This window comes from Garra rufa, chromosome 13, assembly GCF_049309525.1.
Source record: "Garra rufa chromosome 13, GarRuf1.0, whole genome shotgun sequence".
NCBI lineage: Eukaryota > Metazoa > Chordata > Actinopteri > Cypriniformes > Cyprinidae > Garra > Garra rufa.
In genome coordinates, this window is record NC_133373.1 from 4292075 (window position 1) to 4318593 (window position 26519).

General features: G+C 34.7%; 1 protein-coding gene across 5 annotated transcripts in view; it reads right to left on the reverse strand.

Moving 5' to 3' along the window:
* Window positions 1-26519, reverse strand: part of fryl (furry homolog, like) — a 132161-nt gene that overhangs the window by 37532 nt on the left and 68110 nt on the right. For 3 of the 5 annotated variants that reach the window (XM_073816671.1, XM_073816670.1, XM_073816669.1), the window contains exons 13-44: window positions 23971-24015; window positions 22546-22649; window positions 21413-21521; window positions 21114-21200; window positions 20849-21020; window positions 19648-19780; window positions 19434-19541; window positions 17565-17802; window positions 15901-16065; window positions 15713-15799; window positions 15336-15604; window positions 11820-12039; window positions 11578-11702; window positions 11417-11474; window positions 10089-10180; window positions 9716-9888; window positions 9461-9621; window positions 9234-9344; window positions 7885-8039; window positions 7694-7793; window positions 7445-7613; window positions 7069-7337; window positions 5968-6108; window positions 5649-5817; window positions 5392-5476; window positions 4743-4855; window positions 3328-3478; window positions 3135-3238; window positions 2861-3043; window positions 2573-2768; window positions 890-1011; window positions 585-772 (exon numbers count right to left, since the gene is read on the reverse strand). In XM_073816671.1, coding sequence (XP_073672772.1) covers window positions 585-772; window positions 890-1011; window positions 2573-2768; window positions 2861-3043; window positions 3135-3238; window positions 3328-3478; window positions 4743-4855; window positions 5392-5476; window positions 5649-5817; window positions 5968-6108; window positions 7069-7337; window positions 7445-7613; window positions 7694-7793; window positions 7885-8039; window positions 9234-9344; window positions 9461-9621; window positions 9716-9888; window positions 10089-10180; window positions 11417-11474; window positions 11578-11702; window positions 11820-12039; window positions 15336-15604; window positions 15713-15799; window positions 15901-16065; window positions 17565-17802; window positions 19434-19541; window positions 19648-19780; window positions 20849-21020; window positions 21114-21200; window positions 21413-21521; window positions 22546-22649; window positions 23971-24015 — 4602 coding nt within the window. The remainder of the gene's footprint in view (window positions 1-584; window positions 773-889; window positions 1012-2572; window positions 2769-2860; window positions 3044-3134; window positions 3239-3327; window positions 3479-4742; window positions 4856-5391; window positions 5477-5648; window positions 5818-5967; window positions 6109-7068; window positions 7338-7444; window positions 7614-7693; window positions 7794-7884; window positions 8040-9233; window positions 9345-9460; window positions 9622-9715; window positions 9889-10088; window positions 10181-11416; window positions 11475-11577; window positions 11703-11819; window positions 12040-15335; window positions 15605-15712; window positions 15800-15900; window positions 16066-17564; window positions 17803-19433; window positions 19542-19647; window positions 19781-20848; window positions 21021-21113; window positions 21201-21412; window positions 21522-22545; window positions 22650-23970; window positions 24016-26519) is intronic. The other 2 variants (XM_073816672.1, XM_073816673.1) reach the window with 1 other exon arrangement.

Here is a 26519-nt window from a genome sequence, read left to right on the forward strand (position 1 = left end):
GTTTTTATTTAATCAGAAAAAAACTGTCCTATTGCAAAATGTTATTAAAATATAAAATAATGTTTTCTATTGTAATATACTTTAAAATTTAATTTATTCCTGTGATGAAAAGCTGAATTTTCATCAGCCATTACTTCAGTCTTAAGTGCCACATGATCCTTCAGAAATCATTTTAATATACTGATTTATTATTAGAATGATCTATATTGGATTATATATTGCAACAGTTGCCCTGCAAAGTATTTATTTAGAAATTGTGATATTTTTTCAGGATTCTTTGATGAATAAAAAGCTCAAAAGAACAGCATTTATAAATATAAATATTTTCTGACAATGTATATTATGTATATATGTATGTATATATATATATATATATATATATATATATATATATTTTTTTTTTTTTTTTTTTTTTTTTTTTTTTCTGGTATGTTTCCTAAAATAACTACTTAGGGTCAAATATGCTGGCAGAGCAAGTAAAAAAAAAAAAATCAGAAGTACTAGCCCAATCAGGTCAGAAGCAAAAAAACAAAAAAACAAACAAACAGTGGGACAGTATTGAAGAGTGGGACATTTCTATATACCTGAGCCTCTTCCCCTGGATCTCCCACAGTCTCTACCAGACGGGAAAGCACATCTGACAGCGTGGAGGCTGTGAGTGGCTGTTTTAGCGCTCTGAAGATCTGGAAAGAGCGACCAGCGTAATGCCGTGATGAGCAAGAGAGAGCGGTCTGCAGAGCAACTTCACTCAGCTCCTGCTCCAACTGGTAACCTAATCAAACACACAGAACAACAACTCATCACAACCACAGATGAAACCCTTCAATTATCTTAAGAAATAATGAGTATTCCTTTAATATAAATGTGAAAATAGCATTTGTTGTCTTACCGGACGGTGTCTGTTTGAAGACGTTGACAACATGACGGAGGAATACACTAAGCTGATCAGCACTCTTGATATTGGGGTTTTTAGGAGAGACGTCTTCATGGTTCCACAGCGGACCGCGCTTCCTATGGGCCAACCAATCAGAAAAGAAGAATTAGAGGAAGTGACACAGAAAATGTCTAACACAAAACAAAGGCAAAGCAAGCTCACACAACTCTCATTGAACAACCATTATGTATGAAAACACTCTGAATCAAACATTCACACAGATGAGACTGAGCACACACACGCACACACACACATGCAAGGCAACAATACCCTCTCCTATTAGACATGGCTGCAGGCAGAGGAAAAAATACAGTAGCTTAACACAAAATATACATTAAGTATGCATCCTGGGAAACTTGACAGGAAGAAAAGTATTATTTAGTAACACAACTGTTATTTAAATGTGAAGTCAGTATTTTGATGCTAAAAGAGACAACTATGAGAACGATATGTGATGAACAACAACATATTATCATGGACTCCAGCTGGACATAATATTGCTATTACTAAGAACTAAATGTTTTATTCATTTGCATCCAAAGCGACTTGAGGTAAACTGCTCCAAAAATATGAAATATTTCTGATATTTATCATGATGTAAACAAAACTTGTTTGTTTATTTGTAAACTCCAAAGAATAGGCTACCCCCCCCCCCACACACACACATTTTTAATTTGATTTATTTAGTTCTGGATTATTTAATTTCTGGATTCTTGGTTTTATGGTTGAATACAAATTTATCCTCAAAATCACGTCTAATAAAATGTTTACAACAAAACATTGGATTTTTTTTTCAAATAAAAAAAGAAGCGTATACTCTATAAATGTAAAAACATTGTATGGTTGTTTTTTCTTTAAACAGCTGATTATTTTAATAATTTTAATATATGTATTTATTATTTAAAATCCACTATTATTATGATTATTACTACCTGAAAATACATTACCAGTAAAAAGTTTGACAGTAAGTTTTTTTTTTAAGAAATTTAGATTTAAAAATTTTAATTAATTGCTATCTATTTGAATATATTTTTAAAATGTAATTTATTCCTGTGATTTCAAAGCTGATTTTTTTTAGCATCATTACTCCAGTCACATGATCCTTCATTAATTAATCTAATATTCTGATTTGCTGCTCAAAAACATTTATTATTATTATTGTTGAAAACAGCTGAGTAGAATTTTTTCAGGTTTCTTGGATGAATAGAACATTCGGAAGAATTGCATTTTGTAACATTATACAAGTATTTGTCATCACTTTTGATCAATTTAAAGCATCCTTGCTAAATAAAAGTAATTCTATAATATTTCACAATATTACTGCTTTTGCTGCATTTTGGACCAAATAATGGCAGGCTTGGTGAGCAGAAGAGAATTTAAAAAAATATTAAAAATGTTTAAAAATTATTAAAAATATTACTGTTTAACTTCTTACAGTTCAACTTTTGACTGGTAGTGTAGATTTTACAACAGTAACAGATTTCTTAAAGCAAACATTATAGTCTTCATTAGCCACTCCTGAACATACAAAACTATCAAGCAGGATTGCATGTTATTGCTTGAACTGAAGAACTCTGATAATGAAATCTCAACCCTAAGAGGGAGAATGTGACACAATGGCCATCAGAGGCCCCTCACCTTGAGCTGATGAACTCGATGAGGTTTTTGACCTTCTCATCCTGCTCTGCAGACAGGTCAACTTCATTAAGAAGAGTAGGAGGGAGGTGAGGCAGCACTGAGCTGCCCAGACTGATACTAGAGGATGTGGAGCTGGAGCTCAGGCCAGAATCTGTCATTGGAGACGGCTGATAGTCTGGATTCAGCTCTGTGACACCTGGGACACAAACCAATGCACATTTATTATTGTTATTATAATTAATAATCTGGATAGGATCACTGTAGCAGAACATCTTTGCTTTGAAGCACCTGTGAGGTTGAACTCCTGAAGTGTGGGTCTGACTGTCAAAACTCTGGGCTCGTTCAATTCACGGTTGCGGAGAAGTACAGATGCTAGTGACTGGACGCTGCTGTTAGTGCCTTGGACGACCAGCAGGTGGAGCAATAAGCGCTTGCAGTGCTCATAGACTTCTGGGTGCTGATGGTCAAAGCCTACAAGCACAAATAAGCATTGCAGGACACACAATGAGAAACATTCCAGTGATAACAGTTTTAATAAACTGCACAGTTGTGTATGTGTTACCTATGAAGATGGCATGCAGTAGCAGGTGAAGGTATGAGCTCCATTCCACTTTGACCCCGTGGTCTACAATGAGGTCAGTCAGCAAGATCACAGCAATGTTACACCTGTAAACAAATGGCAATGTGCTGTTTAGTTTAAGTTTAAGAAGAACAACACTGACTCTGATGTGGGACACGCCGAGTATGTCCTTCACCTGTGCAAAGAGACTCCAGGTGTGGTGGTTTCAGGTAGGTAATCGACCAGTGGTGACCAGCAGCCACCAGTGGGAGGAAATGGAAGGGGCTCTGGCCGGTTGTGATCCATCACTTTTAGACGCCAGTTGGCGTAGACAGGCATAGAGTCACCTACAGAGAGAAACAGCATGTTCGAACAATTCCATTCAAAAGTTTGAGACCTGTAATATTGTTTACTGTTGTTAATAGAAGCCTCTTTTACTCATCAAGGCTGCATTCATTTGATCAAAATACAGGAAGGGATGCAGCAAACATGTCGGCAGTGTGGAAGCATTTGAAACTGTCAGAGAAAGACGCAAAAATCATTACAAGCACCGACAGCGAGAGACTGTTTAGTATCGCATCGCATGTCTTCCATGAGAAGAGAAAGGGCTGGTTGTTGCTGGTTACTGTAAGATGACTGAAATCGCGAAATGGCCTTAAACCATTAGTAAATTAACTACAGAGTGTTCAACTGTTTAAAGTCCAAAGCGTGAGGAAAATCTACGCTCAAACAGCGTAATGAGAGTCATTCATAATCTGCTGCATTTACAAGTCTTCTTGTGGGTTTCCACCAAACATAAAAGTCAACATTCATAAATGTCAGAATTGTAATTTTACTGTTGTTTTGTAAAATAAAATAAAAAAGACAAAAATAATGATAGCAATCATTACAACAGCTCTATTAATACATGTATTATAACATTGTCCTTTGCTCAGCAAGGTTACATTTATCTGTACATTAAAAACACATGCTTAATTCAAGAAGGTGGTCTTAAAAACAGCCAAAGAATATTATTTTACTAACTTATTAATTTTAAGTTAAATTGTGCTTTGTTGGTAGGCTATAATGTCTGCTAGAATGTTAAAAAGTGTTCATTGTTAAGTAAATATTTTTCAATTGTTATTTTGTAACTGATTTTCTTTTTTTTTTTTGAAAAGCAAGACAAAACTGTAAAAAGCACATTTTGGTTATTTAACTTATGCAATGGTGAAAAAAGTTGGCAAAATAAAAATTCTGCCTTTGGCCCAGTGTTTAATTTTGTTCGGCTTCGGCCAAGAATTTTCATTTCGGTGCATCCCTAGTTAACATACAGTCAATTTTAGTACAATATTGTCAATGTTGACCATTTTTGCTCGATTTGGTTAACAAAAAAAGTTCCAAACAAAGATCACAGCAGAACAGTCGCGCATCTCTGAGCAACATACAGCGGTGTTTTGTTACTGAATGATTCGCCGTTTCTGAAAGAATCATAATTTATTTTAATACACTATAAATGTAAATTTTGCACTGATCCACACATTTTTGAGTCTGCCTTCAGGCTGAGTGTTTTTATTTTGGTCAGAGCAGGAGCACCAACAGAAGCTAGAGGGATAGTGATGTTAATGTACTCACTCTTCTCCTCCTCATAGGATCCTCCTGAGCTGCTGCTGTAACGAGACTCCAGTCGATGGTGCTGTCTGTTCAGATTACTGTTCAGACCAGTGTAGATGTCCAAATGAGTGTAACTGCACAGAGAGATACAGAAGTTAGATTCTGGTTCCAACTAACTTCATCTAGTACTTTTGAGAACGCAACAGATAAAAAAACAACCAGTCAACAATAGCTGATAAATGATACCCTGGACCACAATTTTTTTTAAATTGAGATGTATACATTATAACTGAAAGCTGAACAAATAAGCTTTCCATTGATGTATGGTTTGTCAGGATAGGACAATAATTGAAAATCTGGAATCTGAGGGTGCAAAAAAAATTAAATAAATAAAATTAAAATTAAATGAAGGTCTTTGCAATGTAAATTACTAATAAATTAAGTTTTGGTATATTTATGGTAGGAAATTTACGAAATATCTTCATGGAACATGATCTTTACTTAATATATTAATGATTTTTGGCATAAAATAAAAATATAATAATTTTGACCCATTTAATGCATTTTTGGCTATTGCTATAAATATACCTGTGCTACCTAACACTGGTTTTGTGGTCAAGGGTCACAAATGGTTCTTGAAACCCATTTGCTAAATCTAGAATCAGTTTACCTGTCCTCCATGTTGGAATCTTTGATTTTGCTCTCATGGTGTCCATCAGGTCCAGGTACCATGGTGTTACTACTGGACGTTGTTCCTGAAAAAGCCAAGCATTTCAACAAAATGTCAGTGAAAATGTGATTGCTTCCTGAACTTTTCTGTAATCTTTGGGATTCCTGAATTGTTCCTACTTGTCTTGTGATTCTTAACCTTAGGTTAACCATATGTTGAGAAATACAAGTGGTCAGACTGGTTTAAAGCATGTATACCTGATGTAACAGAAGGGATCTTGTAAGAAGAAGTAATGCGGTAGTAAGGTGGGTTATCCATATGAGTGACAGCTGAGGACACAGGGTCTGTTAGCTCCAGCTCATACATTAACTCCTCCAGCAGCTGCATCGTCTTATCCCTGCCCAGATACACCACCACACGCTTCACCTGCAAAATATTAGGAAATGCATTCAGAAACATAATTGTGAATCCGTGTTAATTTGTCTTACAGGTTTGGAACGACATAACAGAATTTTCATTTTTGAGTGAACTATCCCTGTAAGGATTGAGTATCTGGTCAGGACGGGTGTCACTCACATAAGGCAGGAGACTTGGTTCACTGTTGACTCCAGACATGCTGATGAGGAAATGCAGGATGATCTTGAGATTTTTAGGCCAGCTGTCAGCTAAAGTGGTCCAGACGTTCTCAATCTCTGACCATGCAAATTCATCACCATACTGTAAAATCAGACCATATGAACATTAATGCAATGTTTAAAATAATATATTTACATTACCAGTTAAAAGTTTTTGCACAGTAAGATTTTTAATGTTTTTTAAAGAAGTCTCTTTTGCTCACCGGCATTTATTTGATGCAAAATTCAGCAAAAGTAGCAATATTGTGAAATATTTGTACTATTTAAAATAACTGCTTTCCATTTGAATATATTTTAAAATGTAATTTATTTCTGTGATGAAAGCTACATTTTTTAGCGTCATTACTCCAGTCTTCAGTGTCAGGATTCTTTGATTAATTTTATCTAAAATTTAGAATTTATATAAAATAAAAAGCTTTTATACATTAAAACATTTTATACATAAAAAAAAAAACATAATACACTATACCAGTCAGAAAACTTGGTGTCAGTATATTTTATTTGGAGGAAAGAAATGATAGAAATGAATACATTTATTTAGCAAGGATGCTTTAAATTGATCAAAAGTGATGATAAAGACATTTATGATATTACAAAGGATTTCTATTTCAGATAAACACTGCTCTTCTGAACTTTCTATTCATCCAAGAAACCTGAAAAAAAATTCTACTCCACTGTTTTCAACATAATAATAATAATAATAATAAATCTTTTTTGAGCAGCAAACCAGAATATTAGAATGGTTTCTGAAGGATCGTGTGACTGGAGTAATGATGCTAAAAATTCAGTTTCGAAATTTACACATTGTTAAATATATTCAAACAGAAAACAGTGATTTTAAATAGTAAAAATATTTCAAAATTGTACAGTTTTTGCTGTACGCTGGATCAAATAAATGCAGGCTTGGTGAGCAGAAGAGATTAAAACATTTTTTAAACTTTTGACGTAGTGTATATAAAATAAAACTGGAAAAGGGAAAAAAAAAAACTATAGGAAAATTATGTTAAAGAGACATAAAATACCTATAGATATATAAGTTTACCTTGGCAGTCATGAACATGAGGTTGTTGAGGATCATAGTAGTGGCATGTGGTGAACCCCAGCCCTCTCCTCTCAGCCAGCGACGACTATTCACCATCATTATATCTCTCTCATGGGCCTCATCCTCTTCCTCCGTCGCCGAAGGTTCCTCTTGACGTCGTGCTGAAGGCTTGAAGTCCACGAGCTCCACATTGTTCATCCAAGGTAGGAGGTAATGCAGCATCACTTGCCGGCCACCAGGGTGCGCTGTCTGGATTCTCTGACTCACCTCTGAATAAAACAACAGAATCTCATTACAAAAGTTTATGCAAAAGGAAAAAGTTATCACCAATGTTAGATTTACTAAGCATTACATTTATGTGTGTTTGCGTATGTACCTGAGAAGATAGGAAGAGTGAGTTCAGGGTAGGTCCGTGCCAGTTCTTCACTGAGCTGGTAGTAGGACACTGAGTACAGGTGAGGAAGAGGGCAGGCTGGAGACAAGACCCCATCAGTGCGCTGGATCTCCAGTTTATGGGCGTAACGAAACAGTTTGGGCTCCAGGATCTAATTTACAAGCATATATGATCGTATTTAGCCACTCTCAGTGTCCTTTGACAGACAAAAGCTTAGAAATTTCTACTGACCTGCAGTAGCTGCATGGCAACCTCATAGATGTCTCTAGAAGAGTCTGCAGCTTTAAACAGGATGAGATTCAGCAAAACCACAGTGTCAAACTGGTAATCCCTGCAAGAGACAACAAACAAACAGCACTCATTTAACCTGAATTACTGACACAAATTGAATCACATTTACCACAAGAACTTGTATTACGCACCTGTTGTGAAAGACATTGGCGATGGCTCTGAAGCAGCCTGAAGCGACTCTGCGTGAGCCAGTGTAGCAGCGATCCACCGCCCAGAACATCAGATTGCTCTGGTCTGGGTTCAGCTCTAATAACAGCATCACTGCCTCACAACCCAACTGATGCACCTGAGCACAAACATACATGAGGGGCAAAGATGAAAAAGGGTTTAGGCATAAAAACAGTAATTGCAATACTGTTTTAAATTGTTGCTGTTTTTCAAAAACAAAAAAAATTAAAAAGTTTTGTTTAATTTAATTGCATTTTTGTTTTTGCTTTTCTGAGCAAAAATTAAATATCATACATTTTCCCCTTATTTACAGAAGACACCCACTAAAATGTCATTCAGTGTAACAATCTTGCCAGGCATATTTACAACAACAATCATTTTATGACATTTTAAAAGACAAATTACGTTCACCCCAAATACTAATTAGTTGTAATTCTACATTTTAAAATTTGCCACTATCCTAGGTTTTGCCCATTTGTCAGTGAGGATTTTGTACTCATTTAAAACACAAGAAAATTGAATATGCTCTCTTATTATTTTACATATTTTAATGTGTAGAAGTCAGAATAAGCATGCTTTTTAAATTTTTACATAAATATTGTTACACTGAATGGCAACCAAATTTTGACATTTTATTCTCCAAAAACTTTTTGAAACCTTAAAGTAGACACTTTACTTAAATTGAAATGTGCTTTCTATGGACATAAAATAACTTTCGTAAATTTCTTTTGACGTGGACATCTTAAAGGAGTAGTTCACTTTCAGAAATTTTTTTTTCAGATAATGTACTTTGACTTTGTACCTTGTCATCCAAGGTGTTCATGTCTTTCTTTCTTCAGTCGTAAAGTAATTGTGTTTTTTGAGGAAAACATTTCAGGATTTCACATACTTTTTAATCTCAAATGCTTGTTTTGCCGAGCTAGACAAGATGAGCCTTTGAGGTTAAAAAGTATATAAATTGTAATTTTTTTTTTTAGAAAATAACCCATCATTTTGCTAGATAAGACCCTTCTTTCCTCGGCTGTGAGCGTTTAGAGCCCTTTGAAGCTGCATTTTGGAAGTTCAAACTTGGGGGCACCATAGAAGTCCATTATATGGAGAGAAATCCCGAAATGTTTTCCTCAAAAAACACCATTTCTTTACGACTGAAGAAAGAAAGACATGAACATCTTGGATGACAAGGGGGTGAGTAAATTATCTGTAAATTTTTGTTCTGAAAGTGAACTACTCCTTTAACGTCTTTGACCCACATGCATGTTACAGTTGATTAGTTAGAGATGCTAATGTTGAAACGTGAGTAAAGTGCATTTACCTTGCGGTCTTGAGAGTCTAGAATGTTGTCGAGCCACTTATACAGATATCCATCAGAGGACAGACCAACATTGTCAGCCACCGGACCACAACACAGCACCGCAGACATGGCCTGTGTACACACACACACACACACACACACACACACCATATAACATATTTAGACTTTATGAAAGTTTTTGTGGTGATGCAGATGCAAACGCGAACGTGTGTTTTCTGAGATGGTACCTTCAGTGCACAGTACTGATGTCTGTTGATCTGCATGTTGCGGTCGCTGTATCGGTCCAGCGGTGTGAACATGATGCTGAAGGGTCCAGCCCAATGACTGAAGAGCATGAACAAACTATGTCTCAGTGACTGTTGAGGGAATATACTCCTCCTCTGATGCACTGCAGAAAAACAGTCATAAAGTTCCATTAGTGAATTTGCCTTAAGAGTTATTAACTGTAAGAGTTTCTGTGAAGAGGCCCTGTGGCTGTGTACCTGGTACATTCTGTATGATGTTGGCCACTAGGGCACTGAAGTGAGAGCGGATGTCTCTCAGTGTGTCTGAATCTTTGTCGTTCTCAGCCTCCAGAAGCTGTCGGGTGAGATCCACGTATTCCAGCAGAGTGCTGTTCAGAGAGTGAGACTCCCCGTCCAGACCACCACTTGCACTGCACAAACAATACATAAACACCTTACTGTTTAGGATACAAAAAAAGCTTCATTGTCGGAAGATATTTTTGATGAAATCTGAGAGATTTCTGACCCTGCATAGTCAGCAATGCAACTGACACATTCAGGGCCCAGAAAGGTTTAAGGTATAAGATGTGAGTATCAGGTGTGTTACATGTTCTGAGTTTGTGTGACTTACGTCTGACTGATGACTCCAGAATCGGCCAGAAGCTCAAAGATCCGGACCAGCTGGACTCTGAGAATGTCACGACGCCGGCGTCGCTTCATGTTCTGCAGAAACAAAACACACAAGGATCCTTTAAGGACTTTTCAAGTAGTTTTTTGTGTCATCTAAGGAGTAAATGTATTACTTTTTTGTTAATCTGGCAACACATCCCATACTCCAAAACAACAACAACAAAATTATTTGCAAAGGTCCGATCTAAATCAAATGATTCACAAAGTTCCAATTTAAATCAAATGATTCGCGAAGTTACAAATTAAATCAAATGATTCGCAAAGTTCCAATTTAAATCAAATGATTCGTGAAGTTCCGATTCAAATCAAATGATTCGCAAAGTTACAATTGAAATCAAATGATTCGCAAAGTTCCGATCTAAATCAAATAATTTGCAAAGTTCCAATTTAAATCAAATGATTTGCAAAGTTCTGATCTAAATCAAATCATTCGCAAAGTTCCGATTTAAATCAAGTGATTTGCAAAGTTCCGATTCAAATCAAATGATTCACAAAGTTCAGATCTAAATCAAATGATTCGCGAAGTTCCAATTTAAATCAAATGATTCACAAAGTTCCAATTTAAATCAAATGATTCGCAAAGTTATGATCTAAATCAAATAATTTGCAAAGTTCCGATTTAAATCAAATGATTCACAAAGTTCAGATCTAAATCAAATGATTCGCGAAGTTACAATTTAAATCAAATGATTCGCAAAGTTCCAATCTAAATCAAATAATTTGCAAGATTCCGATTTAAATCAAATGATTTGCAAAGTTCTGATCTAAATCAAATGATTTGTGAAGTTTCGATCTAAATCAAATGATTTGGGAAGCCTCTTCGAAGTTCAGATCTAAATCAAATGATTCGCAAAGTTACAATTTAAATCAAATGATTCGCAAAGTTCCAATCTAAATCAAATGATTTGGGAAGCCTCTTCGAAGTTCTGATCTAAATCAAACGATTCACGATACGCAAAGTCAAACGGAAGTCAAATGATTCACGAATCTGTCCATTGGTTTAACTGATTCAGAGTTTCAACAACTTTTTTTTTTAAATATATTTTGCATGAAAAGATAGGTATGTGCTTGTTATAAAAATTAAACACTTATTTCATAGATACAGTCTTCATAATTCAAGTACTTGTCAAGTACCTCTTCAGGTTATTTTGTTATTTTCAAGGGTTTTCCAGGCCTTCAATTTCAAGCACTTTAAGCACCTTGTACAAACCCTGTCACAGGCCAAGTGTTCCTTTACAGGGTCAAAGTGTTAAAATGTGGTCAACTCACCTCTGGCCTCCTCTCAAGCGCCTCTTTAATGATGGGGTTTAACTCCTCCAACAGCTCTCTGTAAGGGATAAAATGCAAATACATGCAATATAATTATGTAATTATTTTATCTATGTAAAGCATGTTGTTTCAGCACTTTGTCAGGTGATCTTAAGACGTACCTGAAGGCAACAGGGTTGGTCCGGCCAAGCCCCAGGACAAGAGACTCAGTGATGTCCATGCTCTCAGAGCGCATCATGGGAACCACATGCTTGAACAAGGAAGAAGGGGACGGAATGCTAATGATCTGCAGAGACACACACAGATTCATGTACACAATCTTGTTTATTATTTACATGTGTCCCAAATCAGGCAATGTGCAAATATATCAATTCAACAGTCATAAGGTGCTATGACCTCTGACCTTTGAGTCGTAACTATATCCGCTATCTGGGGTGGATGCCAGCGTCTCAGGTGGGGAGCAGCGGACAGAGCCGGGGGCCGATGAGGAAGAGGATGAGGAGGATGAAGATGAGGAAGAGGTGGCAGAACTGCAGCAGAGGATTAGGTAGTTCCTCCAAAGACCCACATATGAGTCACTGCTACTGCTCATGCTGTTCACCTTCTTAGCATTGATCGGGCTGCTGAAAGGTTAAAGATCACACAGGAACGTCACATAATCTGGTTTACATACGCCTGCTAATTACTATGTAATATTAGGTAATTTTATATAAAAGAAAATTATGAAATATTATTAAATCTCACATTAATATAGTGAAAGAAATGTGGAAAATGTCTGTCTTTATTATTAACTGGATGTATAATCAAATTGTAAATGTAAACATTTTTTAAATCTAGCTGACAACAACGGCTATCAAATATAGACTGAAAACATTTGAGATACTGTAACATTATTTTCTTTACCCATGTCACCCAGCCCTACTATGGAAGCCCATTTCCGCCATTGAATTAAAAAAAAAGTTTTTGTTTTTATCTTGCAATTCTTAATGTTTTTCTCAGAATTCTGAGATATAAACTTGAAATTGCAAGTTATAAAGTCAGAATTACGAGACATAAAATCACAATTCCGACTTTTTTCTTAGAATTGCTTGATTTAAACTCAATTGTGAGGAATAAAGTCACAATTTTGAGTTTACATTTTGACTTTTTTCTTCTCGCAATTCTGGCTTTATTTCTCACAATCATGAGTTTATATCTTGCAATTTTGACTTTATTTCTCGCAACTGAGTTCGCAATTCTGAGGAAAAAAGACAAAATTGAGAGATAAAAACTCGCAATTCAGACTTTTTTCTCTCACAAATGAGTTTGTATCTTGCAATTCTGACTTTTTTTCTCAGAATTGCGTGATATTGTGAGAAATACAGTCAGAACTTGCAATTCTGACTTTTTTTCCTTGCAAATTCAAGTTTGTCTCACAATTCTGACTTTTTTCTCGCAATTGTGGGTTTGTATCTTGCAATTCTGACTTCTTTCCTTGCAGTTGAGTTTATATCTGCAATTCTGACTTTTTTTCTTGCAATTCTGACTTTTTTCCTTGCAGTTGAGTTTATATCTGCAATTCTGACTTTATTTCTCACCATTTTGAGTTTATATCTCGCAATTTTTACTTTTTTTCTCAGAATCACGTGATATAAACTTAATTGCGAGAAATAAAGTCAGAATTGCAAGATAAAAACTCGTATCTCATTTGTATCTGGCATTTCCGACTTTTTTCTTGCAACGGAGTTTACATCTGGCAATTTTTACTTTTTTTCTTGCAATTTAGACTTTCTCGCAATTGCGAGTTTATATCTCGCAATACTGACTTTTTTTCTCAGAATTGCGTGATATAAACTTAACTGCGAGAAATAAAGTCAATTATGACTGTGAATTCTGGCATAATATATACTTGATTGCTCAAAATAAATTCAGAACTGCAAGATAAAAACTGACTATTCCGACTTTTTTCTCGCAATTGAGTACATCTGGCAATTGTGACTTTTTTTTTTTTCACAGAATAAAAACTCGCAATTCTGACTATTTTACTTACAAATTCAAGTTCGTGTCTTGCAATTGTAACTTTTTTCTTGCAATTCTGACTTTTTTCCCAGAATTGTGAGACATAATCTCACAATTTTGAGGGGGAAAAACAGATATGTTCTGAGAATTGCGACAATTCAAAAAAAAGTCACAATTTCTCAGAATTGTAAGTTAATATCTCACAATTCTTACTTTATAACATGCAATATTGTTTATATCAGGGGTTTTCAAAGTGTGGGGCGCGCCTCCCCAGGGGGGCGCCAGAGCGTGTCAGGGGAGGCGCAGGGGAAAAATATTATATATTAAAAATATACTTATTGAGTTTAAATATTATTTATATATTTTTTATTGTATTTAAATGTTTTTAATTAAACGAAGCTAAAAAAAAAAAAAAAAAAAAAGAATAGGTCAAAAATAAGAAAAAACATTTCCACCCAGAAGGCTGTAGCTGTGAATTCACTTCTGTTTGGCAAGCCCGCCAATGCAGATATATGTCCAGTGACGGCCCGTCCAACAGACGAATCCGGCGGTCGCGAGAATGTCAATTAGATTTTTGTGCGCTCGACTTGAAACGGCGCTGTGCAGAAAGCTACATGTTTAGAATCGAAGTACCACAAGAGCTATATAGCGCAGACAGCTCTGCATGCTACGTTTACATTTACCTCAGTAAGACGCGTGCATGGATTTTGCGTTGTTCTGAGTCTGTTTACAAACCAGTTGTCTATTGAAAACATTTTAATAACATGTTTTTGCTCCAAATTTATTTAGGTCGAGTGTTTGAAATACCCTCCTTTTGTGATCTAACGTGGTTTTGCATCACAGAATAAGGCAAATCATTATTTATATTGGCTATAATTTTATAAATTGATAAAGGCTTTTAATTAGCATGGCATTGCATTTATAGTTTATTCATATAAAAATATCCGATATGGCTTGAAGAACAGAGATAACCCTTTTTTCGTACAAACGTCTCTATTGGAGTTAAGTGTATACCTTTGTCCATATTAGTGATTTCTTGTATGAATGAAAAATTATATTACATGTATATTAACACCTTATTTTGGGTAAAAATAGGAATAATAATACTTGTCTCTAAGTTTTTTTCCTCCAGTGTAGATGAGTTTTTGGTTTTTTTTGCACTCCCTCAATGAATGCATATGATTTTATTTTTTATTTTTTTGTCAAAGATTTTTAATCATAATTTATTTTGGAATAACTAATATAGTTAGGCATCCTGCATGTTAACAGGTCATGCTGCAGTTGTCTGTCAAATAAATAATCATTAACAGTAAATACTGTTTAGTTTTAATGTTTAGTAATTTAATGTTTAGTAATAAAAATAATCAGAATTATATTGATTAAAAACAACATTTGTCTGAACTGTGCAGCCCTACAAACAGACACGACAAACTTCTGTATCATTTTTGGTTAATAAAGTCTGAAAACCTTTCTTGTTAAAGTTCAGATTTTATTGTTATGGTTCAGATTCACTTAATATCGCCTCTCAGAATAGTCTCTCAAAATGAAGTTTTTATTGTTATTTGTGAATAATCGAATAATCTGTGAGTTAACAGTCTGAAATTTTTCTGTGTTTATATATGTGTTGGGGGGGGGGGGGCGCCAATGGGTAAGTTGTGTCAAAAGGGAGGCCCACTGTCTTAGACTTTGAAAACCCCTGGTTTATATCATACAATTCTGACTTTATAACTCGCAATTGCGAGTTTATATCTGACAATTCTTAGAAAAAAAAGTCAGATTTGCAAGTTTGTATCAAGCGATTCTGAGAAAAAAAGTCAGAATGCGAGATTCTCAGACGCGAGATAACCTTTTTTATTTTGTATTCAGTGGTGGAAACGGGCTTCCATACCTACTAGAGATAGATCTGAATGTAGAAACATACTTGATGTCGACTTGTGGCGAGAGCAGCTGAAGGCGTGTGGAGGCGAAGAGCCAAGCATAGCTCAGCGCAGTGGGGCAGTGCTTGGGCAGGTGTTCTTGCCGCAGGTAACTTGACAGACTGATGACCCAAGGGTCCTGACCTTGCGTCACATGAGCAAACACCCAGATGTGGGAGGGGCTAACCACATCAAACTGATGGCTGATGGGAGACGAGCTCCACTCTGCTAGAGTCTGAAGATCTATTCCACTGGGACAATACAGCAGATTTGTCTACAGAGAAAAGGTGGGGAAAAAAAAGATAACCCTGTTATAGATTCATTTCAATATTTTTTGGTTTTGGGCAGATTTCATCTGTTCTGCTCTTCTGCAATCCCTCACCTGATCAGCCCCAGTAAGGTGAATAAAGCTCTCAAGTACTGAAGCACTTAATCTGTCCATCACGTCTATAGCCAACTCCTCGTCTCCCTGAGAGAGACAAACAAGACAAAGCAATGAATATGAAGCGCAAACAAAAATGTCATCTCATGTAGGTGAACAACAGGAAGTCATTTAGAGCAGATGGTCACCTTAGCGATGCCGAGGGCCGTGTGCAGTGATCGGACTTCTTTGAGGACATTGACAGCGAGTCTGCGTGTTGCTGGTCGACAGCTGCACAGCACGACCAGAGCCAGACCCTCCACCACATGCAGAACCGTCCAGATAGGAGATCGCTCCAGATGGAGAGATGGGCTCTAAAAAATAAATAAAAAATAAAACATGTTAAACAACAAGCAGAAAATGTATAATAAACTACAAAAAAAAAAAAAAAAAAAAACTCATACACATACACTGCTGTTCAAAGGTCTGGGGTTGGTAAGACTTTTTTAATATGGAGTAAAAACAGGAATATTGTGAAATACTATTACAATTAAATTTTTTTTAATAACTATTCTATTTAAATATACACCACCAGTCCTGCATTTATTTGATTTAAATATAAAAAAAAATTGAAATATTTTTACTATTTAAAATAACTGTTTTCTATTTGAATATATTTTAAAATTTAATTTATTCCCCTGATTTCAAAGTTGAATTTTTAGCATCATTACTCCAGTCACATGCTCCTTCAGAAATCATTCTAATATTCTCAATTGCTGCTCAAAATGAATTTATTATTATTAATATTATGTTAAATGTTAGCTGATTAGAACAGCATTTATCTGAAATAGAAATCTTTGTAACATTACAAATGTCTTTATCATCACTTCTGATCATTTTAAAGCATCCTTGCTAAATAAGTATTAATTTCTAGAATTTATTTCCCCCAAAAAAATTATACTGACATTTGATAATGTTACAAAAGCTTCAGATAAATGCTGATCTTTGGACCTTTCTATTCATCAAAGAATCCTGAAAAAAAAAAATACTCACCTATTTTAAATATTGATAATATTAATAATAATATTTAGTTATTTTAAATGCACATTAAAAATATTAAAATTGTTTGACTGGTAGTGCACAAATATATGCAAACTATCCAATTCTTGATAATAATAATATTGATAATAATAATAAAAAATGTTTTTTTGAACAGCAAGTCATCAAATTAGAATGATTTCTGAAGGATCATGTGACACTTAAGACTGGAGTAATGATGCTGAAAATTCAGATTTGATCACAGGAATAAATTACTTCTAAAAATATTTTCAAATAGAAAACAGCTATTTTAAATAGTAAAAATATTTTACAATATTACTGCTTTTGCCACTCTTTGGATCAAATAAATGCAGGCTTGGTGAGCAGAAGAAAATCCTTTAAAAACATTACAAATCTTACTGTTCAAAAACTTTTGACTGGTAGTGTATTTTAAAATTAAATTTTTGTGATGGCAAAACTAAATTTTCAGCATCTTCACTCCATGCCACATGATCATTCAGAAATCGTTCTAACATGCTAAATTTGTGGCTAAAGCAAGATTTCCATATTATCAATGTTGAAAACAGTTGCACTGCGTAATATTTTTATGGAAATCTCAATATATTTTTTCAGGTTTTTTTTTATATTCTTTAATCTTTATTGATTAAAGAAAACTTTCTTAATTTAAGAAAAGCAACTGTTTTTTGCAACAATATAAAAGTTGTTACTTGAACTTTTAAAATAGTATTAATTAAAAAAAATAAAATAAAATACTGACCCCAAACTTCTGAACAGTATATTATATTATATCTTAAAACTTTGTTAAATGTTGCACCTGTGAATCATGACTGCGGTTGCTGCTCTGTACCGCCTGTCTCCACTGTATGATGAGCTGCAGCAGCATCTTGACAGCGTTATCCAGTAGTGTGGGGTGAACGTCTGTTACCTCCCTCACAATGAAATACACAAAACCAGACAACACGTCCTCTCTCCAGTCCGGGAAGTCCACCATCAGAGCCTGCAGAGTGGTGAACGCCAGACCACGCAGCTCCTCATCCATATGGATGGTCAATCTGGACGGATGGGAGAAACAAAGAGTCATTGTTTACAAAGTGCAATAAATAAACGCTACACATCATCATCATCATCTTCATAACCGCATCATGCGTCACCAGAACTGCAGAGAGGTCAAACGGGTAATGATGACATTTGACTTCTGACTACATGCCATTACGACTTCACAGGAAGTCTGACTCATATTGTGGTTGCTGAACAGGAAGACATGAATATTTGGAAATTAGCATGTCATTAGTCTATGGGTACTTTCCTGAATAATTGTGAATTTTCAGTTTGACTCATAAGCCTAGAGTAAATAAACACTTAGTATGAGAAGACCTTTAAGTTTCTCTGTGTTGAAATTCCTAATTTCTAGGAATGCACCAAAATTAAAATTTTGCAGAAGCCGAATAAAATTACACACTGGGCTGAAGGCCAATTACCAAACACGGTTTTTCACCATTGCATAAATGAAATAGCCAATATTTGCTTTTTACAGTTTTGTCTTGCTTTTCAAAGAAAAAATAAATTACAAAACAACTATTTCAAAATATTTAACAGTGAACATTTTTAACATTCTAGTAGACATTCTACCAACAAACCACAATTTAACTTCAAATTAATAAGTAACAAAAATAATATTCTTAGGCCATTTTTAAGAACCTTCTTGAATCAGGCATGTGTTTTTAATGTACAAATAAATGCAGCCTTGCTGAGCAAAGGAGAATGTTATAATAAATGTATTAATAGAGCTGTTGTAATGATTGTCATCATTATTTTTGTCTTACTTTATTTTATTTTACAGAACAACAGTAAAATTACAATACTAACATTTATGAATGTTGACATTTATTTTGGCGGAAACCCACAAGAAGACCTCAATATTACTTTTTGCTGACAGCAGCAGATTTATGAATGATTCGCATTCATAATTCTCACCCTGGCTAAGGAGCTCGTGCAGACCTGTCAGAATAAATACAATTTGTGCGTGTTTTAGACAACATAAGGTTCTGTTGTTGTTTTTTTTACTAATGGTTAAAGGCCAGCAACAACCTTCTCATGGAAGACATGCGATGTGATACTAAACAGTCTCGTGCTGTCGGTGCTTGTAATGATTTTTGCATCTTTCTCTGACGGTTTTAAATGCTTCCACACTGCCCACATGTTTGCTGCATTAGTGCATACCTCTATTTGATTGCGTCACGTCATTGTTCGGTATAATTTATTCTGCCTTTTCACTTATAATTTCAGTTGCTGAACATTCAGTGCATCCCTACACATTTTAAACTGTTTTGTTTTAGGCAATTAGCTTTATATAAACTATAAAGACAAAACATTTTGAAAAAGTGAACCCAGAGTATCCTGAATAATGCACCATTCAAAAAAACTTCAGGATGCTTAGGGTTCACTTTTTCAAGAATTTCAAGAAATTATGTAATACTGAAATGAAATAACCATGCAATAAATATTGAATCAAATTGATAGCTTGTGAATGAGAATCAAATCAAGAAATTCTCAGCTGAAGTGAATGGTTTGTGGGCATAAATGTAATTGCTCTTTAGCAGCAACAGAACTAGTGAATTGGGGAATGCCTGCAGTTTTCTTGTGGTGATGAATGAGGGTTGACGTGAGGGTCACAGGTCATTACTTGGCCAGTAGCTCGATGAGATCCTGTCTGCTCATGCCGTCTGGGATTAGTCTGGGAATGGCAGCTACACATGTCCGGAACAGATCAATCTTCGGTTTACGCTCGCCACTACAGCAGAACACAAACATATGATAAAACATGATGAAAGCCAAATAAACAAAAGTTCAAGACTCTTAAAATCATATTTATGCAAATAAAATCTCACGAAACTCACGTGATCATGTCCTCCGGCTCTTTGTTGGACATCTGAACGTTGGTCATGCTCATCGATCGTCCAACCTCTTTATCCAGGTGTCTGAGGATGCTGTCCAGGGCCTTTCTAACCTGAGGGTAATACAGAGACATACCTACACGGAAAAAACACAAACAGATAGAAAAAAATGAAAAATAAACTACAAACAGAGGCATTTTACTCAGTCTCTAAACAATGAAGCCAGATAAATACACCACTATCTGAACGAATTGGCATGCAATGTGTTTCATTGGAAAAGCAAAACATACTATTTAAAATACAAAGTCAAAATTAACTATATGTGACACTGGACCACAAAACCAGTCATAAGAAATTGAGATTTATTCATCATCTAAAAGCTGAATAAATAAGCTTTCCATTGAAGTATGGTTTGTTTGATATTTGGCTGAGATACAACAATTTTTTTTTCAAGAGCACAAACAATAACATCTAATTTACATCTACATGTTTATTAAAGAAAGAGGGAAGAAGTGGCAGAGAGACAGAAAAAAAAAATATTCAAATAATTGATATAATTAAACTAATAAAATAATCCAGTAGCTAAATTGATTGTAAAGCAAAAAGGAGCATAGAAGAAAAGGAAAAATAATAATAATAATAATAATAATAATAATAATAATAATAATAATAAAGCAAAAGGAAGCAACAAGGAAGAGAGAAGGAGGGAAAAATGAATAATAATAAAATAACAATAATAAATAAATAAATAAATAAGGGAAGAAAAAAAAACAAAACACAACCATTTAAAAAATTGTAATCTGAGGGTGCAAAAAAAAATCTAAATATTGAGAAAAAGTTGTCTAAATGAAGTTCTTAGCTATGTAAATTGCTAATCAAAAATTACATTTTGATATATTTACAGTAGCAAATTTACAAAATATCTTCATAGAACGTGATCTTAATATCCTAATGATTTTTGGCATAAAATAAAAATCAATCAGTTTGACCCATACAATTTATTTGTATACAAGACTGGTGTTGTGGTCCAGGGTCACATATGAGGAAACGTTCTTACTTAAAAACACAAAGAAGGGACTTTGCAGCTTTATTTATGTGGAAAGCTCAAAGCGGACACGATTCACAATTTTATTTAAAATCAACAGGCTTTACTCAGGAATATCTCCTTTTTGGAGAACTGTGTAAGAACTATAAGGGTCCGTACCGATGACCTTAGCTTCCTCGTCTGTGAGGGTGGTGTTAAGGAAGATCTTTTTGACCCGCAGTGTGTTGCCTGAGGGTAAGATGACGCCTGTAGTGGGCATGGGTGGCTCGCCGTCCTTCTGTTGTAAGCTGTCGGCTATCACCAGGAAGGCCCGAAGACCAATATTCATCCTCTGAGAGAGAGACAGATAAGGGAGATAATTAGCTTCTAATTTTCTTTTACATTTTTTTAATGGCTGGTATATTATGTGAATGTCTTTACACACCTCTGGGTTGATGGTGAAAGTCTTGTGGGACTTGCCCACACACAGCAGGTCATAGATGATCTCTTTCATGGCAAAGTCCAGCCGTTCCTTTAAAGAGGGAAAAATGTGCCACATACCAATGAAAACCAATGCGATAATCCAAAACCACCTTCCCAAATGTTCCTTTTAATCATTTTACCGTTATTATAAAATATTAGCGGGTAGATGATAAAGTGGATAGCTATGGCTTGAGAGTGGGACAAAACCTGAGCTGTTCTAAAATATTACTTTTTAAAAAATGTGTCTTTTTATTTTTTTACCTGAGCGATAAACTGAATGATCTTAACGAAGATGTTGAGGGGTGTGTCCCTGGGCACCACGCTGCGAGAGCCCTTTGGGAAAAGTGCTGTTACAATACTGAGGAGACGACTGTGAGGGAAAAGAAATAATGTGAGATGTTATATATATAAACAAGAATTGTCTACAAGAATTTGAGAGTTTGTATATATTTGTACACTGCCAGTCAAAAGTGTTTGAACAGTAAGATTTTTCATGTTTTTTTTTTTTTACCAAACACCAAGCCTGCATTTATTTGATCCAAAATACAGCAAAAACAGTAAAAGTTTGAAATATTTTTATCATTTAAAATAATTCGATTTAAATATATTTGAAAATGTAATTTATTCCTGTGACCGAAGCTACATTTTCAGCATCATTACTCCAGTCTTCAGTGTCACATGATCCTTCAGAGATCATACTAATATGCTGATTTGATGTTCAAGAAACATTTATTATTATTATCAATATTTTAAAAAAAAGTTGAGTATATTTTTTCCAGGATTCTTTGATGAATAGAAAGCTCCAAAGACCAGCATTTGTCTGAAATAAAAAGCTTTTGTAACATTATACACTATTCCATTCAAAAGCTTGGAGTCAGTATCATTTTTTTATTGTTTGGGAAAGAAATTATAGAAATTAATACTTTTATTTAACAAGGATGCTTTACATTGATCAAAAGATTTCTATTTCAGATAAATGCTGTTCTTCTAAACTTTCTATTCATCAAAGAAACCTGAAAAAAATTATACTCCGCTGTTGTCAACATAATAATAAATGTTCGAGCGACAAATCAGAATATTAGAACGATTTCTGAAGGATCATGTGTCTCTAGTAATGCTATAAATTCAGCTTTGAAATCACAGAAATAAATTACATTTTAAAATATATTCAAATAGAAAACAGCTATTTTAAAAAATTTTTTTACAGTTTTTGACTTCTTTAAAAAACATCTTTTGATTAGTAGAGTATCTGTGACAGGTTTATCTTCCCATATAATGGTATGTTTATGGTCAGCATTAGTATCAAGTCAATGTATTCTTAGTGTGTGCACAACTGGCATAAATTCAAGATATTTTTGTAAATCTATATGATTGTGTAGGATTGCGTGTCCTACCTCTGTGTGGTTGTGTTGCTCTCACACTTGATCCTGATGATGTAAACCCAGAGCAGCCGGTACAGAGACTCCAGTGCTACACGAGACATTTTGGGATCTTTGTTCTAAAAAGAAAGACAAAAAAAAAAAAAAAAAATCTCATGAAATGAGCCCAAGAAATAAGGCATTTATTTCCAAAAAGTAGATTTAAATTTTTTATAGGGTACAATACACTTAATAATGTGCAATAAATATGAGACCAGAAAGTTAAAGTGTCAGTAAAAAAAACACAAACATTGCTTTAAAATGGCTGCAAGGTCTTACAAAGACAGCAATTCATGAATTAACCCAGCCCAAAAAAGTATCCTACATTCATTCATAAAAAGCTGCTGCTTCATCTGTATTATAACGGGTGATCAATAGTTCAGCTGCTTGTGATGAGCTAATGAGGAATATGACGCACTGGACTTCATTTACAAGCCAATAAGAGCTGTAATTTCAGCTTTAACTGCATTGATGCACAGAGATGATTCATAAATCAGCTGCTCAGCAGAAGCAATGGATGATGAAAGAGGGATTCATAAAAACTCTGCAAATGAATCTGTGATTAACACATCACAGCTCGTCCAAATCGAGCCAATGACTAAGCAATTGTCTCTCTCTCACACACACAGCTAATCAGACTGCAGTAAAGTGCATTAAGCAGGTTGTAATGACCAACACTTACCATAGGGGGCGATACGATTGCATGGATTGCAGTGAACATTAACTACATACAGTAAGTACAGTGAGGAACCCCTAGAGTCTTGCATCAACAAGGACAGCACTTTTTCAAAGAATTATCAGCAATATGTTCTTCCTTTGTGGCCTAATGAGTCTGCAGTACATTTCAAATAGTTGTACAATCAAAACAAACCACTATAAATTGTACATTTGCAAACCGTTTAAACTTCCACAGAGGAAGACTGTGATCTGCAGCATCGTGGACATTCAACCTGAAGGTCAAAATATTAAACTTTGCCATAATTTTTCATAAATGCATTGTAATTGCTGTCAAATTTTGCTTCAAATCTGCTTGCAATGTTAAAATTGAGGTTAAGAGTTAAACTTGGTCACCTTGGAGGATAAAATAAAATCCCTAGTCAATCACTTCAATATTTAACACAAAAAAAATGTATTTTATTTTTCACCTACTTTTTATTTTTTAGAAATTTACAGTAATACAAAACACTTTTATTAAGCACATTTTATTTTTGTTGAACTGGGTGGTTTTCCTGCGAGAATTCTTGAAGACAGCAGGACAGTAAGGCAGCTATTTAGCATTGTTTTCCTCTATGGAGAGGAGAAAGAGCTAGAAGTCTCAGGAAGCTCATTTGGAACACAGGTCGATCACATGACCTCTGAGAAGCAGGGTTAGCTCCCTTGTGGGAAACCATGGTGACTCACCTGCAGGGTTTCAATCTGCTTACGGATGCTGTTGTTTGACGGCATCTGGAGCCAATAAACGTGCAGGGGGAACAAAAAAAGATGACAAAGAACAAGGGGTGATGGTGATGGGGAAGACATGCAGGTTAGAAAAAGAACAAGAGACAAACTTAAGAACAAAACAAAGCTTTGTGCTACAACGACATGCAAAACAAAGTGCAGGGTGCATGGGATTTAATACTTCAGAGTCAGATTCCCTACAGAATCAACACAAGTATTCCAACATTTATCTATACTTGCTTTAGGGAATGAAAACTGCCAATTAGACAAAAGCTTCTAGGAAGTTTATATTAAAGTTTATTTTATTTTTATAATTTATTTTATTTATTAAATTTATAAATAGGTGATGTGCTGATGAAGAGTTTCTGATGGGTGAGAAGACAAACAGCAGGATTGAAATAAAACAAAATGGGAGGCAGGGTTAGTGCGTGTACATGGATGATTATTAGCAAGAGGGATTGTGAAGAATATAGTCAGAGTAGACACCATATATAACCACTAGTAGGGATATTATCAATATTGTGATATTACGAAGGCATAACTGTCTCGATGTTATCATGGTCTCAAGACGACAAGAAACAAGTTTTTAAAATATACTTAAATTTCTTATTAGGGGTTGACCAATAATCAGAGCCGATATTAAGCATTTTTATGGTTATCGGTAATTTTCAAAACCGATTTGCTGATAAAATTATTTAAAAGCATGTAAAAAAAGTCCTTGTTATTCTTAACTTTGTCATCAATTTTCATTTTTACACCAGACATATCTCGATTTAACATATCGACAATTTTCAGCACCGATATTAAGCATTTTTTATGGCTATCGGTATTGGTAATTTTTAAAAATTAAATAATTTAAAAGCATTTAAAGGAATTTTTTGTCAGAGTCCTTGTTATTCTTAATTTTGACACTAATTTTTATTTTTACACCAAACATATATGGGTTTAAAATATCGTCAATTATCAGCGCTGATATTAAGCCTTTTTATGATCGATATTAGTCATTTTCTAAACCGATTCGCTGTTTTAAAGTATTTAAAGAAAGGTTTTGTCAGAGCCCTTGTTATTCTTAATTTTGACATTAATTTTTATTTTTACACCTGACATATACTGTATATATCGGTCAAAATATCGGTTACATCCCTAACAACTAATGCTAAATTAATTCCACCTAACATCAAGTTTTTAAATATACTTATATATTGCAATAATTTAACATGCAATTTTCAAAATAATGTAGAAACAACATAAAGACAGTATATTGATGATACTTGTTAATTTTTTTATGACTGAAGGTGAGTATCATTGATACCAATATTACTGATGTTTCTCAGAATTTTTTTTTCCTGATATTTAACCATTGACTATAGCCATTCAGCATTACAGTTTAATTGAGAGCTATCAATTTAAACAGTTATTAGACTTAAAAAAAAAAAACTTTTAATTTAAGTAAACAATCACATAAACCTATTATTTACCTGTGACCTTCACCCAGTAGGAAATACACATAAATTGAATAGATATCAAACACTAAATTCTAAATTAATTATAGATGAATCCTTAAAGCTACAAAAGTTATTGATTTCCTCTTTTTTTGTTCTTCGATTAACAGACATCACAGCAGCTGGGTTATTAGGTTATTTCGCTTAATTTATTACTTTAAGAGCTGCCGCTGCTGAATGTGACGTGGATCTGACACACGTTGTAGTTTCATTCACTTTAATATGAAACAATACCGGTTGAACTAGTAAAATTAATCACACTAATTTTGACAGCACTATTAAAAATGATTCAATTGAAATATGGCATCCACTCCAACTAAAACTACAGACAGGGAAGCAGACAGACAAGCAGAACTGCAAAGGGAGTCCATGGATCAATCAGGAGAGGAATTATGCACTGAGACTACAAATCCCATAAACCTAGGCTCAATGGCTAAAGACATTAGACCAGACCACTGAGGAAATCATTACTTCTGATCCTGAATCGTTCACATGACTTTAAGTATAAGAACCAGTCTAAAGTGGATTTGGAGTAAGATTCACACGACAGTTCAATTCTGATCCAGTCCTGATCTAGATTAACGGAGTGCAAGTAAAGAATTTAACCTGTACTGCAGGGAGTTACACAAGAGTTTGATTTCTCATTCATAAAATCACCACCACCAAATCAAAGCATCGTGTATCGATCCTCAAGATTCACAGCTGCACAGATTGGAAGGAAACCAAAAAATGATCACATCCTGGTAGCTGAACCAGCGACAATAAAAAAAGAACGTGGACAAGCACAAACACACACATTCGTGATTGAGAAAGAGTGGATGACACATATATAATTAACTAAACAGTATAAGCAAGAGGCAGCTTACAGAAGTTGTCTGTAACACCACACCTTTCTCTGAAATTATGTAAGTGAACCAACCCACTTACAGAGTAAATTTTCATAATGAATCACCAAACCTGCCTCCAGGCTTCAGAATCTGTTTGTATCAACAGCACACTTTATTCTGT